The following is a 19,991-nucleotide window of genomic DNA, read 5'->3' as shown; positions in this document are numbered from 1 at the left end:
ATAATGGTTCTTCCAAATATGATGATAAACAAAATAAATCAAAACATAATATGGCCAAATATATATGAGTGTAAATATAAGAAATAACGCCGCCCACTGTTTGAATTTTCATATGAATTTCGGACGACCAGCATATGCATTCTAACTCCTTGTTTTTTTCAAAAATAATTTTTTAAAACATTTATTGTTTTACTTTTCTATTTCTTCTTTATCTTTTAGTAATTATAATGAGCTTTTGTCATTTCCAAAAATCTATGCCTGAGATTGCTAAAGACATTTTTTTCAAATAGATAATAATTTAGGAATAAATAATGATGATTGTGTTTATATACACATTTGACTAATGTAAATTACCACTATTATCTGCCCATCATAGACATCAAAGAGCCAATTTTATTTTAGTTTCACTTGGATTACACATTGACAATTTACCTAGAACGTTTATTGGGCCATGAAAACGTTTTAATCTAAGATTTTATGGCACAAGATCGAAGGGCTAGAGCTCGCTCAGGTGGTCGCTGGTTCGGATAAGTAAGTAAGTAATCTAAGATTTTTACAATTTTTTGACTGGAGAAAATCTTCAATCTAAATGACTGTTTCTAACCCAATGAGTGAGATTGAATCTAATTATTACACTTTTCTTCTCATCCAAAACCATTCATGAAATAAGGAGATCTAAACAAATTAGAGAAAAAAGATGGCGAAACAATTGAATTGTATTGAAAACATGCAACTATTTCAAATATGTCTGCTGTCGACTTGACCCCATGAGTGTGGGGAACAGGGTGGAGTTTAACTCGTCATCTCACTATCTCTTTAGTTATGCAATAAGGTCATCACGTTAAGCGTTGATCATGAACCATGATTGATGACTCATGATGGTGTTTTAACGCATGCTTACATCACAAGAGGAAATGTTAGAGAAAAAATAATAAGGATATAATCATATAGATTTATAGAGATTTTTAAATATATGTTTACAGTATAAATAAACTTTTTGTAGATTCTAAACGGATTGAGGAGAAGAGCAGCTGTGATAGATATGAGTAATGAATGGAAAAACAAATGGGATTTCACACATGGTTGAAGAACGCCATTGTAACTTTCAATTATTTCATTTTAAAATGGTTCCATCGTACTATAGAGATGAGAATAAAATAAAAAGAGAAAACTCCATCAGATACTTTCATAGAATTTCATAGGGAGGAGTGCAAAATTTTGTGAATTTGAATTTTTGTTGAGGTAAAAAGGCAGGAAGGGGGGGGGGGGGGGGGGGGAGGAGGAAGCACTATGTTGTCTTTACGATTATTTCTTTATGAATTGTCAGGTAGGCTAGAGATGCTTGGGGAAAAAAAAAACCAACTCGAAAAGTCAAAAGATACCAACTGAATGAATATAATGCAGAGGATTCATTGAGTGCAGGAATTTGCTATCTCCAGGCACTTTGGTCTGAATGAGAAAAACATATTTACTTTATAATGTCATCAAACTTTTTGACAGTTTAAACAGTTGTAGCAGAGGGGAGGGGGTACAATAGATTAGATCCTGATTAGGACTTTATATTAGTTGAAGAAATGTAAATGTTGCTGCTCAAAGCTCGAAGAAATAAATAATAATGTGAAATTGAATGTAAGCTTCAATTTAATTACAAAAACAGATCAAATGAACGCTTCAGGTTTCCCCTTTATCAACAAAACAGGATGAATGAAACACACAGATGAATGAGATGATGTGGTATTATTTATTAGTTGAATATCATTTCTTTGAAGTAAATAAGGCAAAGAGTGAACTCAATTTTGTTGTAATCGTCTGAAGCACAGGCAAAAATGATATTAAAAATGAAATAAGAAAGCAAGAAGATAAAACAAATAAGCTTCAAACTGTATTGCATGAAAATTTACACCCATATGGTAGAGTGAGAGGATTATAATATTATAATGTTTGTTGATATATTACAGGATGTTTAAAGCATTAATTAAGCTCATGCAGCAATTTCTTGTATAACGAGAGAAAATCTTTAAAATATATGATGATAGACATTGATAAAATGAGTGATCATTTGCTAATGATATAAATTGAAGAAAAGCACGCTAATAATAAACGTTCAATAAATTTCTCACACTTTATTTTTAAAAAAGCCAACGGCTTGGGAAACAATTTTTGCACATCAATCACGTGATATGCAAGCACCGTTTAGCACAAGGCCTATTTGGGATACCTCAAATATGCCCTGTTATGATTCCATTTTTACTTTTACCATAAATTCGAAAGTTTGAGTAATTCATTGTGAAAAAAAGTTTTGAAATCCCGGATAAGGCTATAAACATACTAATTAGAATCTATCTCTCGATCGTCATTTGGTTTTCAACAAGACGAGGTAAATTTCTACACTAGTAACACCATGCTGCTAAAAACAAGATGCAAGTTTGGAACCTTTTGATATAGTAATTTTTATACAACGCTGGCATAACCGGCATTGTTTCTATCTAAACCAACCGTGTATTTTTAATCAAACTCGGCAAGTATTATTTTAAGGTATTGTTCTTGTTGTGTGCAAATTTTTGAATGTTTCTGATTTTTCTTCGTATTGAAACATACGTCATATTTTTTCCCTGTTTTCCCCCCTCGCACCCTACCTATATTTTACACCATTAAAAAAAAGAGTAGATGAAATAGCATTTGTTTACCTTGGGAGGGTTCCAAGTCAAAACACATGAGTCTGCTGTCATATTTTTTACTTCTAGAGGACCCTCTGGTTTTCCAGGAGCATCTGCATGACAAAAGATATATGGAGAGAAAATTTAGAAATTTAATTACAATTTATAGAGACAAAAGAACTGTACTGTAAGAAAAAAAAATTATTTTATCAAATTTTGTATTTCTGACCCCCCCCCCCCCACCCCCCCTCCCATTGTCCACCCAGCAGTGATTGGGTAGCTGGGTCTATTAGATCTGGTGGAAGTACTTTGCGATAGACTAGCGTCCTATCCAAAGGGTAGCAAGCAATTGCTATTGCCCATTTCACACTATAGAAACTGGGATAAACTCCAGCTCCATGGGCCTAATGGCTCTGACGGACTACTTTTAAAAAAATGTGCTATAATATTATTACTTACCAACGATTATCACATTCATGGCAACAGTGTCGCTTCCTTTTTCATTGGTGAGAGTGAGGTTGTATTTTCCAGCATCTTTCATTTCTGCTTTCTTGCAGACAAGAGTAACCATATCTGGCTTGACCTCGTTCCTCATTCGATCACTTTCCAGTACTGGTGAGCCATTCTGTGAGATTATCGTTATAAATTGTATACAAACTTGAAGTAAAATCACAGAGCTATTGAAAATCTAATGAACCTTTTGACATCTTGGAGAAAGAGTAGGGAGCAGTACCATTATGGATTAGTATGCAATCTAATTGCCCAATAGCCCAGAAAGTGTCGGAAATTGTGTATATTCATTTGCTGATAAGATAAGATATTATTGATCCTGAATGGGTCTTATATCTTACCAAGTCGCTGGTTCTATCAAAAATAAAACTTTTAAGATTCATGGATTAGTTGATAAACCGTTAATGAATCATTTTAAATCCAACAAAACCTTGCTTCCTACAGTTAATTCAATTTTGGAATGTGAAAAATTGTTAATCTGTGGTGTAATGGTAGCACCTCTGATCAGAAATCAGACGGTCTGAGGTTCGATCCCCAGTCGAAGTCGACTGATTTTTTGGTATGTTCTTTCTTTCTTGTATTTTCCTTTCTTGCTTTGCCTGGTACCTTTCATACACACTTGTTCAGTTCTTTATCTTAAACATTGTTATCAGTTCTCACAATTTGATGTGCATTTCTTTTGTAGAACAGTGTATCCAAACCCCAAATGGATAAGATTCAATAAGGATTATATGCCTTTAACACTTCCAAATTTTACAAACCTCTTTTGCGTCTCATTTGAGAGACCCCCCCAAAAAAATCCCACATATTTCCATATCTACCAGGGTCCAAGTAGCAGTTGGTGGAACACTTCCAAATGTTACAAAACTCGTTTGTGTCCTGTTTGAGAGACCCCTAAAAAATCCCACACATTTCAATATCTACCCTAGTCCAAGTGGCAGTAGCTGGAATACTTCTGAATGTTACAAAACTCTTTTCTGTCCTATTTGAGAGACCCCTAAAAAAATCCCCCACATATTTCAATATCTACCAGGGTCCAAGTAGCAGTGGGTAGAACACTTCTGAATGTTACAAACTCGTTTGTGTTCTATTTTAGAGACCCCCACAAAAAACAAACAAAAAACAAACAAAAAACAACCACATTTCAATATCTACCAGGGTCCAAGTAGCAGTGGATGGAACACTTCTGAATGTTACAAAACTCTTTTGTGTCCTATTTGAGAGACCCCTGAAAAAATCCCCCACATATTTCCATATCTACCTGAGTCCAAGTGGCAGTGGGTGGAGGATGTCCAGAGTAGGGAATGGGTATCTTGAACTCTTCTCCCACTTTGGCTTTGATGTCCTTGGCAGATGGGAGGAGATCGCGATTAATGCGTGGAGCAACTGGAAATAAATGAGGTTCATTATCTTATCTTATCTTACTTAATAAAATTAAAGTATGGTTTAACTTTCTTGAGTTCACCTGCATGGAAAATCGAACAAATTTGTTTGATTTTCAATGAGGGTGAACTTGAGAGAGTTAATATTCTCATAAAGAGTTTCCACTGGTGAAACAGTAATAATTTTTATTTCAAAGATTGATTTAGTATTGCGTGAATAATTGTTTTTGTTAATAAAAAAACCCCAATCTTTTTCATCTTTCAATAAACTGGTTGAGTTTAGCAAAATTATTGATATCAATGTTAATGTGTATTGTCTTTCCTAAAAGGAACCCATAAAGGTGCTTTGTTGATTTTGTAAATCTTTACTGCATTAAAAATTTTTAATCTTTTGGTCTCCACCAGCTCTGTGCCATCATTTAAAGTTTTGCACAATCGGAACATACTTGGAGCTTTCTATTAAAGATAACTATTAACATTAAAAATAATATCAAAAGTCTGATACACTGAAACAGTTTGTTTTTAAGTCTTTCAATGAGACTTATGTTTGTTTGTTTTTAAGGGTTTTACGGCGCTTGCAACACATTTAGGTTATATCAGCGCCAGTAAAAAGGAAGAAAAGGGGATAGTAAAAAGTTCTAGAATTACAATTAAAGCATCCAAGAAAAAGTAAGCCAAAGGAGAAATGGGAACAAATAGGGATCAGATGTAGATTCCAAGAGCACACCACCAATGTACTTAGTTTGAGATCACCTATAAGTCTCATCCGGACACAAGCACGGCCCCCACTAAGAGGAATACACTCAAATGCTTACATTATAAATTAGAACAAATATAATAATACATAACAGAGAGATGATTTACAAGGAAAAAAATATCATCTCCCAAAACAATGACTATGCATTCGACTGTTTCCCTCCCAGCCAGGACCCTGACCAGGGCCAGGACAAAACCAAGTAATCTCATTCCAAGACAAAGACAGAATGCAAGTTGGAAAACAGATATAAGGGGATAGAAGACACAATAAGTACCTCCCTGCCCACTATTTCAATGAGACTGTAAAATCCTTTGTGAACTTAAATGCTTTCAAAAGCAGGGCTGTAAAACAGAATTAAAAATAAAAAATTACCGGGCGGTGGTTGTGCCTTGATTTCACCACTTCCTTCACTGAACTCTCCAATTCCAGCATTGTTAATGGCAGCAACTCGGAATTCGTATTCCTCTCCTTCTTGGAGACCTTTGACTGTGAATTCTGTGTCCGGTATGTCTCCAATATTGGCCCTACATTGGTGAAAGAATGATGATAGGAAAATAAATGATTATGTGGCTATGTGGTCTAGTGGTATGACACTCGCTTTCGGATCGGAAGTTCCTGGGTTCGAGCCTCGCTCGGCGGCGCATAGTTGAGTCCTTGGAAAAGGCTCTTTACTCAAATTCTCGCACCATACTCAGGTGTAAAATGAGTACCTGGCCGTTAACGACATTGCCTCTGTCCGAAAAAAAAATTGTAACATCGGCTAACTGTCGTTATGTCTCATCCTACATGTTAAGAGTTGCTCTTGGCTAGGATCCTCTTGTAAAGTGCTTTGAGCATGTGTAGTGGATATTCCGCTATTTAAGTGTTTAATTTTTATGTTATTATCTTTAAAAAAAAAACAATTGTAGAGAGAAACTAGCAAGAAAGAAAGGTAAAAAAAAATTAAGACAAGGATTTTTAGTTCTTGTTTGATCTTATATATAAAGATAAAATAATCTCATGTGCTCACTTGGTCCACTTTTGATCTCCCTTTTCTCTCTTCTCCACGGTGTAACCCAAGATAGGAGATCCACCATCTTTCTTGGGTGCGTTCCAAGTCAAGGAAATGCTATCCTCTGTGGTGCCCGCACACTTGGGAGCACCGGGGGCTTGTGGAGTGTCTGGAGTGAAAGCAAATTATATGGGGAATTTCTTAGCAAAAACATATCCTGTTTTTTTTTCACTTATATATTTTAACAACACGCTATTCCTATGAAGAATTTCTTAGAATTAGCATATCCTGTTTTTTTCATTTATATATTTTAACAACACGCTATTCCTATGAAGAATTTCTTAGCAATAGCATATCCATTTTTTTCACATATTATGCTTAAACACGCTGGTCCTGTGATAAACTTTTCTAGTTAACACAACTTGGTTGAGTCATTGATAAGTTAATGATTTATTAAAATCCTTTTAAAAGACTATCAAACATGACTTCTAGATAGAGCAGTGCCTATTTTGTGTCTTTCTTTGTTATTAATTTTTACCCGTAAAGTCTGCTAAAATATAAAAGAAGTGAAGTAACATGCTTCGTTCAATATTTTAAAATGATAAAACACTCAATTTTGCTCATAAGAAATTTTCAAAGCAACGTGTAAAGAAAATTTTTTTTTTTAATGAGCTTTTATATAGCGCAATATCCACTAAATGTGCTCAAAGCGCTTAGAAAAAAACAGAAAAACATACATACCATAAGGCAACTTAGCCAAGATGGGGGTTTCGGTCTCCAATGCATCCCCAACTCCTTGTGAGTTTTCTGCAGCAACACGGAACTCATATTTGGTTCCAGGTTCAAGGTTCCTTACTTGACATGTTGGCTTGGAAATGAAACTGCTCACCTTTTGCCAGCGGTTGGTGCCCGCCTTGGAGAATATGACATAAATACAGGATTGGCAATTAGGGAGCTGCATCAAGGTTTCTTAATCTTTTTCTGTCTTTTTTTTTTCAGCAATAAATTTGTTTGTTTTTAAGGGTTTTACGGCACTTGCAACATATTAAGGTCATATCAGCGCCAGTAAAAAGGAAGAAAATGGGATAGTAAAAAATTCTAAAATGACAATTAAAGCACCAAAAATAAAAGTAAGACAATTGGGAATTGGTTCAAATAAGAAACAGGTGCAGATTCCAAGAGCACACTATCAAAGTACTTAGTTTGAGATCACCTAAAAGTCTCATCCAGACACACAAACAGAGCTCCACTAAGAGGAATACATTCAAATGTTTTACAAATCATATATAATATAAAGAAAACATAATACAGTACATAACAGAGAGATGATTTACAAGGAAAAAATGTCATCTCCCAAAACTAACTATACATTTGACTGTTTCCCTCTCAGCCAGGGCATCTGGCCAGTACCAGGACAAAACCAAGTAGTCTAATTCCAAGACAAAGACAGAAAGCAAGTTGGAAAACAGATATAGGGGGATAGAAGACGCAGAAAGTACCTCCCTGCCCACTATGGGAGGTCAGGAATGCCACCCAGTCAACAATAAAAATCAATTTATTGGGAATAACAGAGCACAATGTCAGCATGGCAAATATAAATAAAAAATTCATTACACTTATATTAACAAGGGCACACAATTGTTAAAAACAGACAGCAATTCCATTGTGCACAGCTCCGTTGAAACAGGCTGATAGCTTTATAACCATGACATACACATTATAAGTAGGGAAGATAATTATCTTCATGTAAAATTGACACTGATATGTGGAAGAGCAGTACTTTAAATCTTTACTTAAAAACAATAACGTTTCTTGAACATCTGAAATTTTCTAGAAATCCACGATTGATAGCTCATACGGTAGAGTCACACTCTCCACGGTCGTACCAGTAAGGTCGCGGGTTCAAATTTTATTCTCTATTGTCTTCTAGCACTTTTACCAATGTAGTCAGCTGAATCTCCAAGTAAAGCTGTATAAGACTTGAATGAACAGAGCGAAAATTATAAATCAAATCTGATGATAACTTAAAAACTAGATTATTTTAAAAGTCTTATGAAAAATACTTTTATTTTTTAAAATCTCACCTTTCTTTTCTCTACAATGTAGTTTGTGATTGGTTCGCCACCATCATCCTTAGGGGGCTGCCAGTTCAAAGTCAATGACTCTCCATCAATATCCGAAGCTGTGAGAGGGCCTTGAGGAGGTCCTGGCTTGTCTGTTTGGGTTAAAGAAGAATTGAAATAGGTAGGAAAGCGTTCCTTTATGTAGATAATAACAAAAAAACAAAAAACAAAAAACAAAACAAACAAAAAAAAAAAAGACCCCAAACACCCACACACATAAACAAACAAAACATACCTAGTACATTTACGTTGACATCCACTGTCTCAGTTCCCTCGCTGTTCTTTAGGGTGAGTTTGTATTTGCCAGTATCGTCTCTCTTAGCCCTGGCTGTGTACAAGATGGCTTCATCATCATTCAGCTGAGGATAAATGATTGAGTTTCTAAATATTGTTTTTATCATTGAGGTCCTTCAGAGCTATTTGGCCCACTGAGCTGAAGTTTATTCCCGTATCTGAAGTGTGAACAGACATCAGCAATTGCGTGCTACTCTTTGGATAGAACACGAGTCAATCGCAAAGTACTTTCCACCAGATCTAACAGACCCAGCTACCCAATCACTACTGGGTGGACAGGGAGATCAGAAAAAAACCTCAACTTCACCTGGAATCAATCTCTATCCGCTTTCATGTGAAGCGAGTGCTCTGCCAAATGAACTATCGGAACTCCACTTTTCTCAATATTAAATCTTATTCTTGTTATACTCAAGACCTAGGCCACATAATATATAAAATGGCTCGGCATTTAATGATCTGAAGTTGATAAATACATTAAATATGCTCGTGTCAGCTTATTTTACATCCAAACATTACAATTTTTTTCTTCGACAGAGACAAAGCTGTTAATGGCTAGGCACTCATTTTACCCTGAGTACAGTGAGAGAAGAATGTCAGTAAAGAGCTTTTTCCAAGGAATTAACTATGAGCTGCTCAGAACAGAACAGGACTCAAACCCTGGACATTCCAATCCAAAGGCGAAATGTCATTCCACAAGAATACATAGCCGCACAAAAAATATGAAGGGATTGAAAGTATATTATACTTCTGAAGCCAGGAATCAGTGGCGTGTCATGCTTACAGTATAATGTGGTGCCAGAATCAGAAGAAAATGGCTTAAAACATGCTATTTTTGTAAATACAAAGTTCAAAATTTATTCAATCTTAGGCTTTCGCCAATAAATCACACAATTTGATGACAACATACATGAAAGTGGAAAAAAAAATGGTAAATGGAACGAAAAAAACCTGATACCATTAATAACCATAAAAAAGAAAGAAAAAAAAAGAAAAAGAAAAGACTAACTCACATAAGTAAGAGGCGGTATATACCATTTCTCAGTTTTAATATTTTTCAATATCTGTATTGCATTTTTAAAAAGATGGATGCCAGGCACCAAATCAACCAATAATATAGCCACGCCCCTGCTAGTGAAAAGTGCAAAATAACCAACCGTCATTGTTTGCCTGGTAGAATCATCTACATCCTTTCCATTGAGTTCCCATGATGCTCTGGGTTTAGGCGTGGCAGTGAAGGGAACCTTAATCGCAAACTCTTGTCCAGCCTTGACGTTGATGTCTTTAAGGGCACCCGTGTTGATCTTGGGCTTCTCTGTAAAAGATTTTTTGACATCACAGAGTCTATTCATGCGAATTTTTGTGACAAAATATTAGACATTAACGAATGATGGATTCCAGAAAAAACCAGTGGTATCCATTCAAACAGATAAACAAAAACTAGTACTTATTTTTAAACACAAATTATTATCCAGGATTTACCACTAATTATACAGGTTAATGTAAATATTGCTGCTCGAAGCTCGAAGAAATAACTAATAATGTGAAATTGAATGTAAGCTTCAGTTTAATTACAGAAACAGATCAAATGATTTCATTTGATCTGTTTTTGTAATTAAATTGAAGCTTACATTCAATTTCACATTATTAGTTACTTCACCAATTACACATAACACTAGATGGTAAACAGAAATTCCTCTTTGTACCCCCAAAGGCAAATGTGTACGATGTAGAATTATGCAGACAATGCTAAAACCTTTAGAAGACAGTGGAAAAGTATTTTTCATGTTGAAGACGTCTAACTTCTACGTCACGGCACAAGACCGAAGGACTAGCACTCAGGTGGTCGCTGGTTTGGATAAGTAAGTATAAGTAAGTCATGTTGGAGGTGATAAAGGGATAAAATCATTTAAAAAACGTAAAGGAATGCTGGCACAAATGTTGTTTTGATTTGCAGTCTTTGAAAATTAATGACAATTCATTAACTCACTCCTTACCAGCCATTTTCAGGATTTTACCCGAATCTTCATACCCACCCAACACAAAAATAGATTTTTGAATCAGAATAATAACGAGTATATTCTATATTGTGTTAAAAAAAATGAGCTCTGTCATGTTTTTATAGCATTTATCATAAGAAAATGAAATCAGAATTTTAAAAAACTTTTGGTTGCACCGTAACGAATGTGACGATCTTTCCTATGGGTGGTAAGGAGAGGGTTAACTCTCTCCTTACCAGCCATTTTCAGGATTTTCCCCAAAACATCACACCTAACTAACATAAAAATATATATTTATATCACTCTGACATAATAGCACTGAAGTTCTTGTGAAATATTATTTCTTTAGCAAAACATTCTCTACAACACACTGTTCATTTTCTTTAAATTTTATGATGTACAAGAGGAATTCGAATATGAAAAATGGTGGAAGTATCGTAACGAATGTAACGATTTGCCTATAGTTGATAAGGAGAGGGTTAATATCAATGGCAATTCTAAGAAAGTAAGAAGACAAAATTGTAAATAATTCTCTCCCCTATGCTGACATTTATCTTTATATTAAAAAAAAATACTGTTTAAGGAGCAACTTACTTGCAAGTTGTCTACTAATGTTGTGATTTTCATAAATGCACGTTTTATGGCTAACTAATCTAATGTGAACAAAATTTGTAACCACAATGAACTATAAGTATATTTCTTCTCAGTTTCCTAATCGTCTGAATAAATATCAATGATCAAATAGAATGGAAGCTTTGATTTAATTAACAAAGACAGATGATGTTGACGTTTCACGCTTTCTCTTTATCAAACCCCAGTGTTTGTTGACAAAGGGGAAACTTAAAACGCCCACATCATTCCATTTAACTATTATTATTATTTGTGTTGTTGACAAAGGGGAAACCCGAAACATCTATATAATCTGTCTTTGTTAATTAAATTGAAGCCTCCATTCCATTTGACTAGTGTTATCTAATTCTTTAGTTGACAAAAGGGGAAACCCGAAACATCCATATAATCAGTCGTTGTTAATTAAATCCAATAGACTATTGCTATTTATTTCTTTGAGCTTCAAGCAGCAACATGTAGGCCTACATCATATTCCTCAAAGCAATTCAAATTTTGATGTGCAGTCAACAACAACAACACACCCACACAAACCCGGAATTTTTAAAAAATCATTAAAAATTGAGCTTTTATATAACGCAATATCCACTAAATGTGCTCAAAGCGCTTTACAAGGGGTCCCTGACCAACAGCAACATTTAACATTTAGGACGGGACATGGCGCCTGTTAGGCGATGTTACAATTTTTTTTTCAGACAGAGACAACGCTGTAAACGGCCAGGTACTCATTTTTACACCTCAGTACAGTGAGAGAATGTGAGTAAAGAGTCTTTTCCAAGGACTCAACTATGCACCTGTTAGGCGATGTCACAAATTTTTTCTTGAACAGAGACAACGCTGTAAAGGGCCAGGTACTCATTTTACACCTGAGTACAGTGAGAGAAAGTGAGTAAAGAGTCTTTCCAAGGACTCAACTATACGCCGAGCAAGTGTGGCTCAAACCCAGGACCTTCCGATCTGAAAGCGAGTGTCATACCACTAGACCACATTATAGCCACACAACTTACCAGGCTGATCAGCAGCAGTGATGGAATTGGTGGGTTTACTGGGTTCTCCGGGTCCTGCAGAGTTTTCTGCTCTTACACGGAACTGATACTCTTCACCTTCTACCAGGCCTGTGAGGATAACCAGAATGAAAATGAATGAATGAATGAGAATTGCAGATTATATGCCAGATTTCAGTTTTTGTCACTTTAACTCACTCAATCCTTTTTGCTACTTTTCAAAGTTGGAAAAAATGTATTAAAAATGAGCATGTACATAGATAGTTTTATTCAACAATCATTAACATGTCAAACTTAAAAACATTAGCTTTGATACTATGCCTATAATTTGTCTCAGAAAAAAATGTAATAAATAGGCATGGGGTAAAAGTAACCCGGGTAAACTACAGATATAGTCGGTGTTAGGGTTGAGTTAAGCAAATGACAATATCTATTGTCATATTAAAAAAAAAAAAATTATCTCAGACTTTATAATTATGACTACAAATTCAATATATTTTGGATCTGTTTAAATTCACTTTTCAACATCACTCCAATAGAAAAAACTTGAGCTTTTATATAGCGCAATATCCACTAAACGTGCTCAAAGCGCTTTACAAAGGGTCCCTGACCAACAGCAACACGTAACATTTAGAATGAAACATGACGCCTGAAAGACGATATTACGATATTTTTTTTCAACAGAGACAACGCAGTTGATTGCCAGGTACCTAATCATTTTACACCTGAGTAAGGTGAGAGAAAGTGAGTAAAGAGCCTTTTCCAAGGACTCAACTATGCGCCGAGCAAGGCTCAAACCCAGGACCTTCCAATCGGAAAGCGAGTGTCATACCACTAGACCACATAGCCGTACAACTAAGGTGATTATGCTTTAAATTTATCACTGATTAGCTAAAAAAATCATGAAAATGTGACTTAAGTACGTTTAGTAGTGGTGCCTTCAATGTTAAAAAAAATAGTAGTTTTTAATTCAGAAAAGTGAGTGGAGCAGGCACTTATGTTAATAACAAGAAATGAAGTGAGTAGGAAAGTGCCAGAAGACAATAGAGAATAAAAATTTTGCAGCGGCCATGGGGGCTCAAATGTAAAAAAAATAAGATAAATAAAATTTTAAAAAATAAAATAATAAAATTCCCTTTATTCATCCCCAAGGGGAAATTTGTCTCTAGGGTCTATTCCAAGGGAAGACTGGAATAACCCAGGTGTTAGCCGCAGAGCAGCGCCGCAAAGTGAGTTAGGGCGAGGTGACTTGCTCAAGGCCACACAACGCAGCGGCGGCTAATTGAACTCGGTACCTTTCGGGTACGAAGCAAAGACCGTACCGCTGAGCCACGCTGCCCCTATATGTGAATACATGAATTATAATATCTGAATTATACTGTCAGCCTAGGCATGCATGGCCTACCTGCTACATTGGCATTGAGTTGATTGTTGGGGACATGGGCACACTCTGCCCAGTCCTCTCCCTTCTTCTTCTTCTCTACAGAGTATCCAGTCAACCTGCTGCCTCCATCACTGGTCGGTTTTGTCCAGGACAGACCCACGGAGTTCTTGGTGATTTTGTCCACGTTGGGAGCGGACGGAGCTCCTGCTGGGACTGTGGAGAGTATTTTGAAATTAAATTGATCATTGAATGTAATTGTTTTTTGTTTTTTAAGGGTTTTACGGTGCTTGCAACACATTTAGGTCATATCAGTGCTAGTAAAAAGGAATAAATAATAATGTGAAATTGAATGTAAGCTTCACTTTAATTACAAAAACAGGTCAAATGAATCTGTGGTGTTTCAATCATCCAGTTTTGTTGATAAAGAGGAAACCGAAACGTTCATTTGATCTGTTTTTGTAATTAAATTGAAGCTTACATTCAACTTCACGTTATTTTTTATTAGATAAAGAGGAGAAAATTTAGGACCAACAAGAGGTATTGGGTTTGAGCAGAATTTGACACAAAGAGTGTTGAATTTAAGCGGATTCCACTGTATGATAATGGTCAATTGACTATACTGAAAAAAACGCAAGGGTATTAAAAGGTTTGGCCCAGAAAACTCAGTCCTTCTTCAAATATCGATTGATTAAAATGGTCTCTCGTCTTGTCAGAAACACTCAAAGGAGGAGGACATCGCAAATAAAGAGAGAGAGATAGAGAAAGACAGATAGATGGTCAACCATAATCAACCATAACATTATAATATGAGGATGCGAATGAGCTTAAAATTTTTTTTAAATTAAGCTTTATATAGTGCAATATCCACTAAATGTGCTCAAAGCGCTTTACAAGGGGTCCCTGGTCAACAGCAACATTTAATATGTAAGACGGGACATGACGCCTGTTAGGCGATATTACAATTTTTCGGACAAAGCAATAATGTTAGCGGCCAGGTACGCATCTTACACCTGAGTACGGTGATAGAATGTGAGTAGAGAGCCTTTTCCAAGGACTCAACTATGCATCGAGCGCGAGGCTGGAACCCAGGACCTTCCGATACCACTAGACCACATAGCCGCACAATGGAACACTATAAGCTTGAAGTGAACAAATCAAGTACTGGTGAGGCTGGTATTGAAAAAAAAAAAAATTATTATTATGTTAACTCAAAGATAATTAAATAGATTTACTCACAAATAGGATCTCGGACAATGTGTGGGGGCGTGGCCTTGCTGGGTTTACCAGGGCCTCCATCATTGACAGCCATGACTCGGAACTCGTACTCACTACCCTCATTGAGGTTGATGACAGAGAATTTGGTCTCCGGCACAGGGTAGACGGATGCTTTGGTCCAGTCTTTGCCTCTTTCCTTCTTTTCAATCAAGTAACCTGGATTTAGAATGTAAAAAAATAATAAACAAAATTAAATGTAATAATAATAATAATAATAATAATAATAATAATAATAATAATAATAATAATAATAATAATAATAATAATAACAATAATAATAATAATAATAATAATAATAATAATAATAATAATAATAATAATAATAATAATAATAATAATAATAATAATAATAATAATAATAATAATAATAATAATATATACTTTATTCATCCAAAAAATGGAAATTCGTTTACAGACGTGGCATGCATAAAAATGTATAAACACAAAGTTGAGAATCTATCGCGACAACAACTTAAAAAAAAAAAGAAAAAAAAAAGCTGGCTGAGGAAGGGTTTTGAGCCTGAAATGTTCTGTGTTTGATATTTTGTTCTTTATTGAAAGCTATTATATAATATTTGTTTTTTTTGTTTATTACTTTTTACAGTCCACAGCTTCTAGCAGCATAGTATTACTTTGGATTCCGATATAATTTGATTTTCAAAACAGATACCCTTGGCTTGTCTTGTTTTTCAATCTATCAGCCTAATATGATTTCATATTTAATTTTTGACTTTTACACATTAAATATATATATATATATATATATATATATATATATATATATATATATATATATATATATATATATATATATATATATATATATCCGAAGAAAAATAAATATACTAAAATGTACAACAGGAAGATCTTAGCATTTTAAAATTGTAAGAGATGAAACATGATAATCTGAATCATATTACCACTTAATGATATCAATAACAAAAACACATATTTTAATGTAAGCGCATTCCTACACAAACTTTCCTTCCATAGAATTCTACATATCAAACCTCTAAAACATGATAGCGACTATGTTACGATTATGTTTAATTAAAAAAATTGTAAGGTGCAAAAGACTTACCCTTGACTGGATTGCCTCCATCGTTCAGTGGTTCCTTCCAAGACAGAGTTGTAGAATATTTGTCATATTTGCTGATCTCTAGATCACGTGGGGCATCCGGTGTATCTAGATTTGATATTTATTATGTAAAGATTTTATCATCCATGTCATTATTTCAATTAGGTAATAATGTGAAATTGAATGTAAGCTTCAATTTAATTACAAAACATGTCAAATGAACGTTTCGCGTTTCCCCTTTATCAACAAAACAGGATGAATGAAACACCACAGATGAATGAGATGATGTGGTAGTGGCATAGTTAAGATGAATCTTAACTACGCCACTACCACATTATCTCATTCATCTAGGGTGTTGCATTCATCCTGTTTTGTTGATAAAGGGGAAACGCGAAACGTTCATTTGACATGTTTTGTAATTAAATTGAAGCTTACATTCAATTTCACATTATTATCTATTTCTTCGAGCTTCAATCAGCAACATTTACATTATTTCAATTACAACGTTACACAATGATAACGCTTAATATATAAATAATATATCTGTGCGTGTGTGAGGGTGGGGGGGGGGGGGGGGGGGAACTTGAACTTTTCTGTTAGCTTGGCCTTGATGTCAACGGCAAGTCAAAGTTCATGGGAATAATAAACTAACTTTATAGTGGTCTTTTATCCCAGTTTTATCATTGCAGTGTATATATAATATATATATATATATATATATATATAAATATATATATATATATATATATATATATATATATATATATATATATATATATATATATATATATATATATATATATATATATATATATATTCGAGAGGTTTCTTGAATTTGAAGAGGAAACAATAATAATAATAATAATAATAATAATAATAATAATAATAATAATAATAATAATAATAATAATAATAATAATAAATTCCCTTTATTCATCTCTAAGGGGAAATCTTTCTTTAAGATCTATCCCAAGGGAAGACTGGAATAACCCAGGCGTCAGCTGCAGAGCAGTGCTGCATAGTGAGCTAAGGCTTAAGTGACTTGCTCATGGCCTCACAAGGCGGAGGGTAGTCGAACCCGGTACCTTTCGAGTACGGAGCAAAGACCATACCGTTGAGCTACACTGTCTCATAAAACCTTATAAAAGTCTAAATTATTTACCAAATGGATTCTTGGCTGTAACTTTTTGACTCTCCAATGGTGTTCCAACACCATAAATATTCTCAGCCTTGACCCTGAACTTGTAGTTCTTTCCTTCTTTCAGACCCTTGGCCGTGCATGTTTCTCCATTGACAATGGCTGGCACTTTCTCCCATACGTTAGAGCCTTCCTCACACTTCTCAACAATGTAGTCTGTGATGAGTTTTTAATAAAAGAATAACAGAACTTTGATAAATTTGACATTTAAAATTGATTATGACACTTATTTGTGTGATAGATATTTAATAATTTGAAATGATATAAACTAAAAATTGTTAAATTAACAATGAACGGTATTGATGCATGAAATTACAAAGAACGTTTAAAGATCTTTAAACCTATGCTATACAAAAGCATATGATATGTATAAGTAATAAGATAAAACATATTCTTCCAATTCCATTCCTAGTTATGAACAAGACCAGATTTGGATTTCCAGAGTAATCATTTTGACAATATATTTTATCATATTGTAATGATTTAAGGATTGAAAATAGACCAAAGGGCTAGAGCTCAGGTGGTCACTGGTTCGGATAAGTAAGTGAGTAAGGATTGAAAATTGAAGATGAATAAATTCTGTTGAGACCAACCTGTGACTTCAGCACCTCCATTATCTGTAGGGGGCTTCCATGAAAGCTTAGCACTATCTGCCGTTATGTCAGAGACTTCCAGAGGGCCATCCGGTGCACCTGGCTTGTCTGGTATAAAAATATAGTAAGAGATGAAGTGAGTAGGAAAGTGCCAGAAGACAGTAGATAATAAAACATTATTTACTATAATAGTTGTCTTATATTTTATTTTTTTTTTAAATTAAAAAATTATGCCTTTTCCGCCACGATATCATAAGATATTGTCGCCTAGGCATTCCACGAAGGAATATAGATAACTCATCAAACAAGATGTCTGATGTCAACAGGAATCACCCATGTTGTCCAAGTGAGCAAATTGGGGGTTAATAATCTTGCTCAAGGAAAAAAACGAAAGTGCCTGAAGCCGGGCTCGAACCTGGGTCATCCGGATCACAGTGCAATGCCTTAACCACTCTGCCACTTCGCCCCCATGTTATATATTTTATAAGCAGCAAAGAAATTGGAACAGATACATTTAAAAACAGTGTAATGTATGGTGGTCTCTGGTTTTTATACCAACAGACCAGACATTTGAGCCCAGTTGTCTGCCTATAGTCAAATTGATCTTGGGTAAATGGTGCGTGAAGTTTTCACTGAGATAGGGTTTGGATTGAATGTAATATATCCAACGCTTAACATTTATAAGGGAAACTATATACAATTTTCTTTCTTATTTGAGATTCTTGAAAAAGTTGTAACACTTCAACATCTATCTGTGTTTAAAATGAAAAACTTGAAAGAACCACCTCAGTCTTCAAATGCATTTAATAATAATAATAATAATAATAATAATAATAATAATAATAATAATAATAATAATAATAATAATAATAATAATAATTAAATAATAATAATAATAATAATAATAATAATAATAATAATAATAATAATAATAATAATGATAATAATGATAATAATAATAATAATAATAATAATAATAATAATAATAATAATAATAATAATAATAATAATAATAATAATAATAATAATAATGATAATCTTTATTGTTCAGATAGGCAATTATTGTTAGGTTACAGCTCTTGTAATAGGTGAAAAAGATAATAAAAATATTAGTAATAATGATGATAGTAATATTGATAGTAATGATGATAATAATAAATAAATAAATAATAATATCAAAACGATTATAACATAAATGAATGATAAATTATCTTAATAACTCCTTCCCATGTATAAAAGGAGTAAAAAGCGATTAAATTGAATTTATTATCATCATTCTTGTTATGATAACTCATTCACATATGTGACCCATTGTGTCAAAACAGTATGATGACTGGATGAATAGGGACCCTTAAAAGTGAATAAAGAATCAAAATGATAAGGAATATGAAAATTGAGTTTTTCACGAAGTTAGAAATTGTATTATTTCTCCACCATAATGAGTTTATGTGCGGCTATGTGGTCTAGTGGTATGATACTCGCTTTTGGATTGGAAGGTCCTGGGTTCGAGCCTCGCTTGGCGCATAGTTGAGTCCTTGGAGAAGGCTCCTTACTCACATTCTCTCACCGTACTCAGGTGTAAAATGAGTACCTGGCCGTTAAAAGCGTTGTCTCTTCAAAAAATAAAATGTAATATCGCCTAACAGGCGTCATGTCCCATCCTAAATGATAAAGCGCTTTGAGCACGTTTGGTGGATATTGTGCTATATAAAATCTCAATTAAAAAAAAAAATTAACTTCACCTCAAGTTTCACATTTGTGGCTACAATTTCAATTTCAAACACCTGGCTTATCCTGACATAACACTGCTTTGAAATGTTGGGCCACATATGTGACCCTTTGCCTCAAAACGGTATTCTCATTTCGGACCCTCTGTTTGGAATGCCTTACCGCAGAGCATTCGTGAAAAAGAATCTTTGTCTATTTTTAAACGTTCGCTTGAAACATATCTGTTTCGTCTTCAGTAGATGTTATGAGAAGCAAGTTAGGTCTGTCTGGTTTCTATTGTGAGTTGTGTGTCTGGGTGTGTGTGTGTGTGTGGGTGTGTGGGTGTGTGTGTATGCTTGTGTGTGTGAACGAGTATGTGTCAGCTAAAGTAATTTGTAATTTAAGCGCTTAGAG

The 19,991-nt window shown here is 34.4% G+C and overlaps 1 protein-coding gene across 13 annotated transcripts in view; it reads right to left on the bottom strand.

Annotated features, from left to right (window-relative positions):
* LOC144978020 (twitchin-like) overlaps nucleotides 1–19,991 on the bottom strand; it is a 159,467-nt gene that overhangs the window by 55,627 nt on the left and 83,849 nt on the right. For all 13 annotated transcript variants that reach the window (XM_078923458.1, XM_078923457.1, XM_078923469.1 and 10 more), the window contains 15 exons: nucleotides 17,871–17,978; nucleotides 17,242–17,433; nucleotides 16,083–16,187; nucleotides 14,963–15,157; nucleotides 13,748–13,939; nucleotides 12,346–12,453; nucleotides 9,869–10,026; nucleotides 8,656–8,779; nucleotides 8,382–8,512; nucleotides 7,039–7,210; nucleotides 6,316–6,466; nucleotides 5,679–5,830; nucleotides 4,429–4,553; nucleotides 3,117–3,282; nucleotides 2,688–2,770 (listed from right to left, as the gene is read on the bottom strand). In XM_078923458.1, coding sequence (XP_078779584.1) covers nucleotides 2,688–2,770; nucleotides 3,117–3,282; nucleotides 4,429–4,553; nucleotides 5,679–5,830; nucleotides 6,316–6,466; nucleotides 7,039–7,210; nucleotides 8,382–8,512; nucleotides 8,656–8,779; nucleotides 9,869–10,026; nucleotides 12,346–12,453; nucleotides 13,748–13,939; nucleotides 14,963–15,157; nucleotides 16,083–16,187; nucleotides 17,242–17,433; nucleotides 17,871–17,978 — 2,162 coding nt within the window. The remainder of the gene's footprint in view (nucleotides 1–2,687; nucleotides 2,771–3,116; nucleotides 3,283–4,428; nucleotides 4,554–5,678; nucleotides 5,831–6,315; nucleotides 6,467–7,038; nucleotides 7,211–8,381; nucleotides 8,513–8,655; nucleotides 8,780–9,868; nucleotides 10,027–12,345; nucleotides 12,454–13,747; nucleotides 13,940–14,962; nucleotides 15,158–16,082; nucleotides 16,188–17,241; nucleotides 17,434–17,870; nucleotides 17,979–19,991) is intronic.

This window comes from Berghia stephanieae, chromosome 8 (assembly GCF_034508935.2).
Source record: "Berghia stephanieae isolate SIO BIC M18660-M18661 chromosome 8, UCSD_Bste_1.3, whole genome shotgun sequence".
Classification (NCBI taxonomy): domain Eukaryota; kingdom Metazoa; phylum Mollusca; class Gastropoda; order Nudibranchia; family Aeolidiidae; genus Berghia; species Berghia stephanieae.
This window is presented reverse-complemented; position numbering and strand designations above follow the sequence as displayed.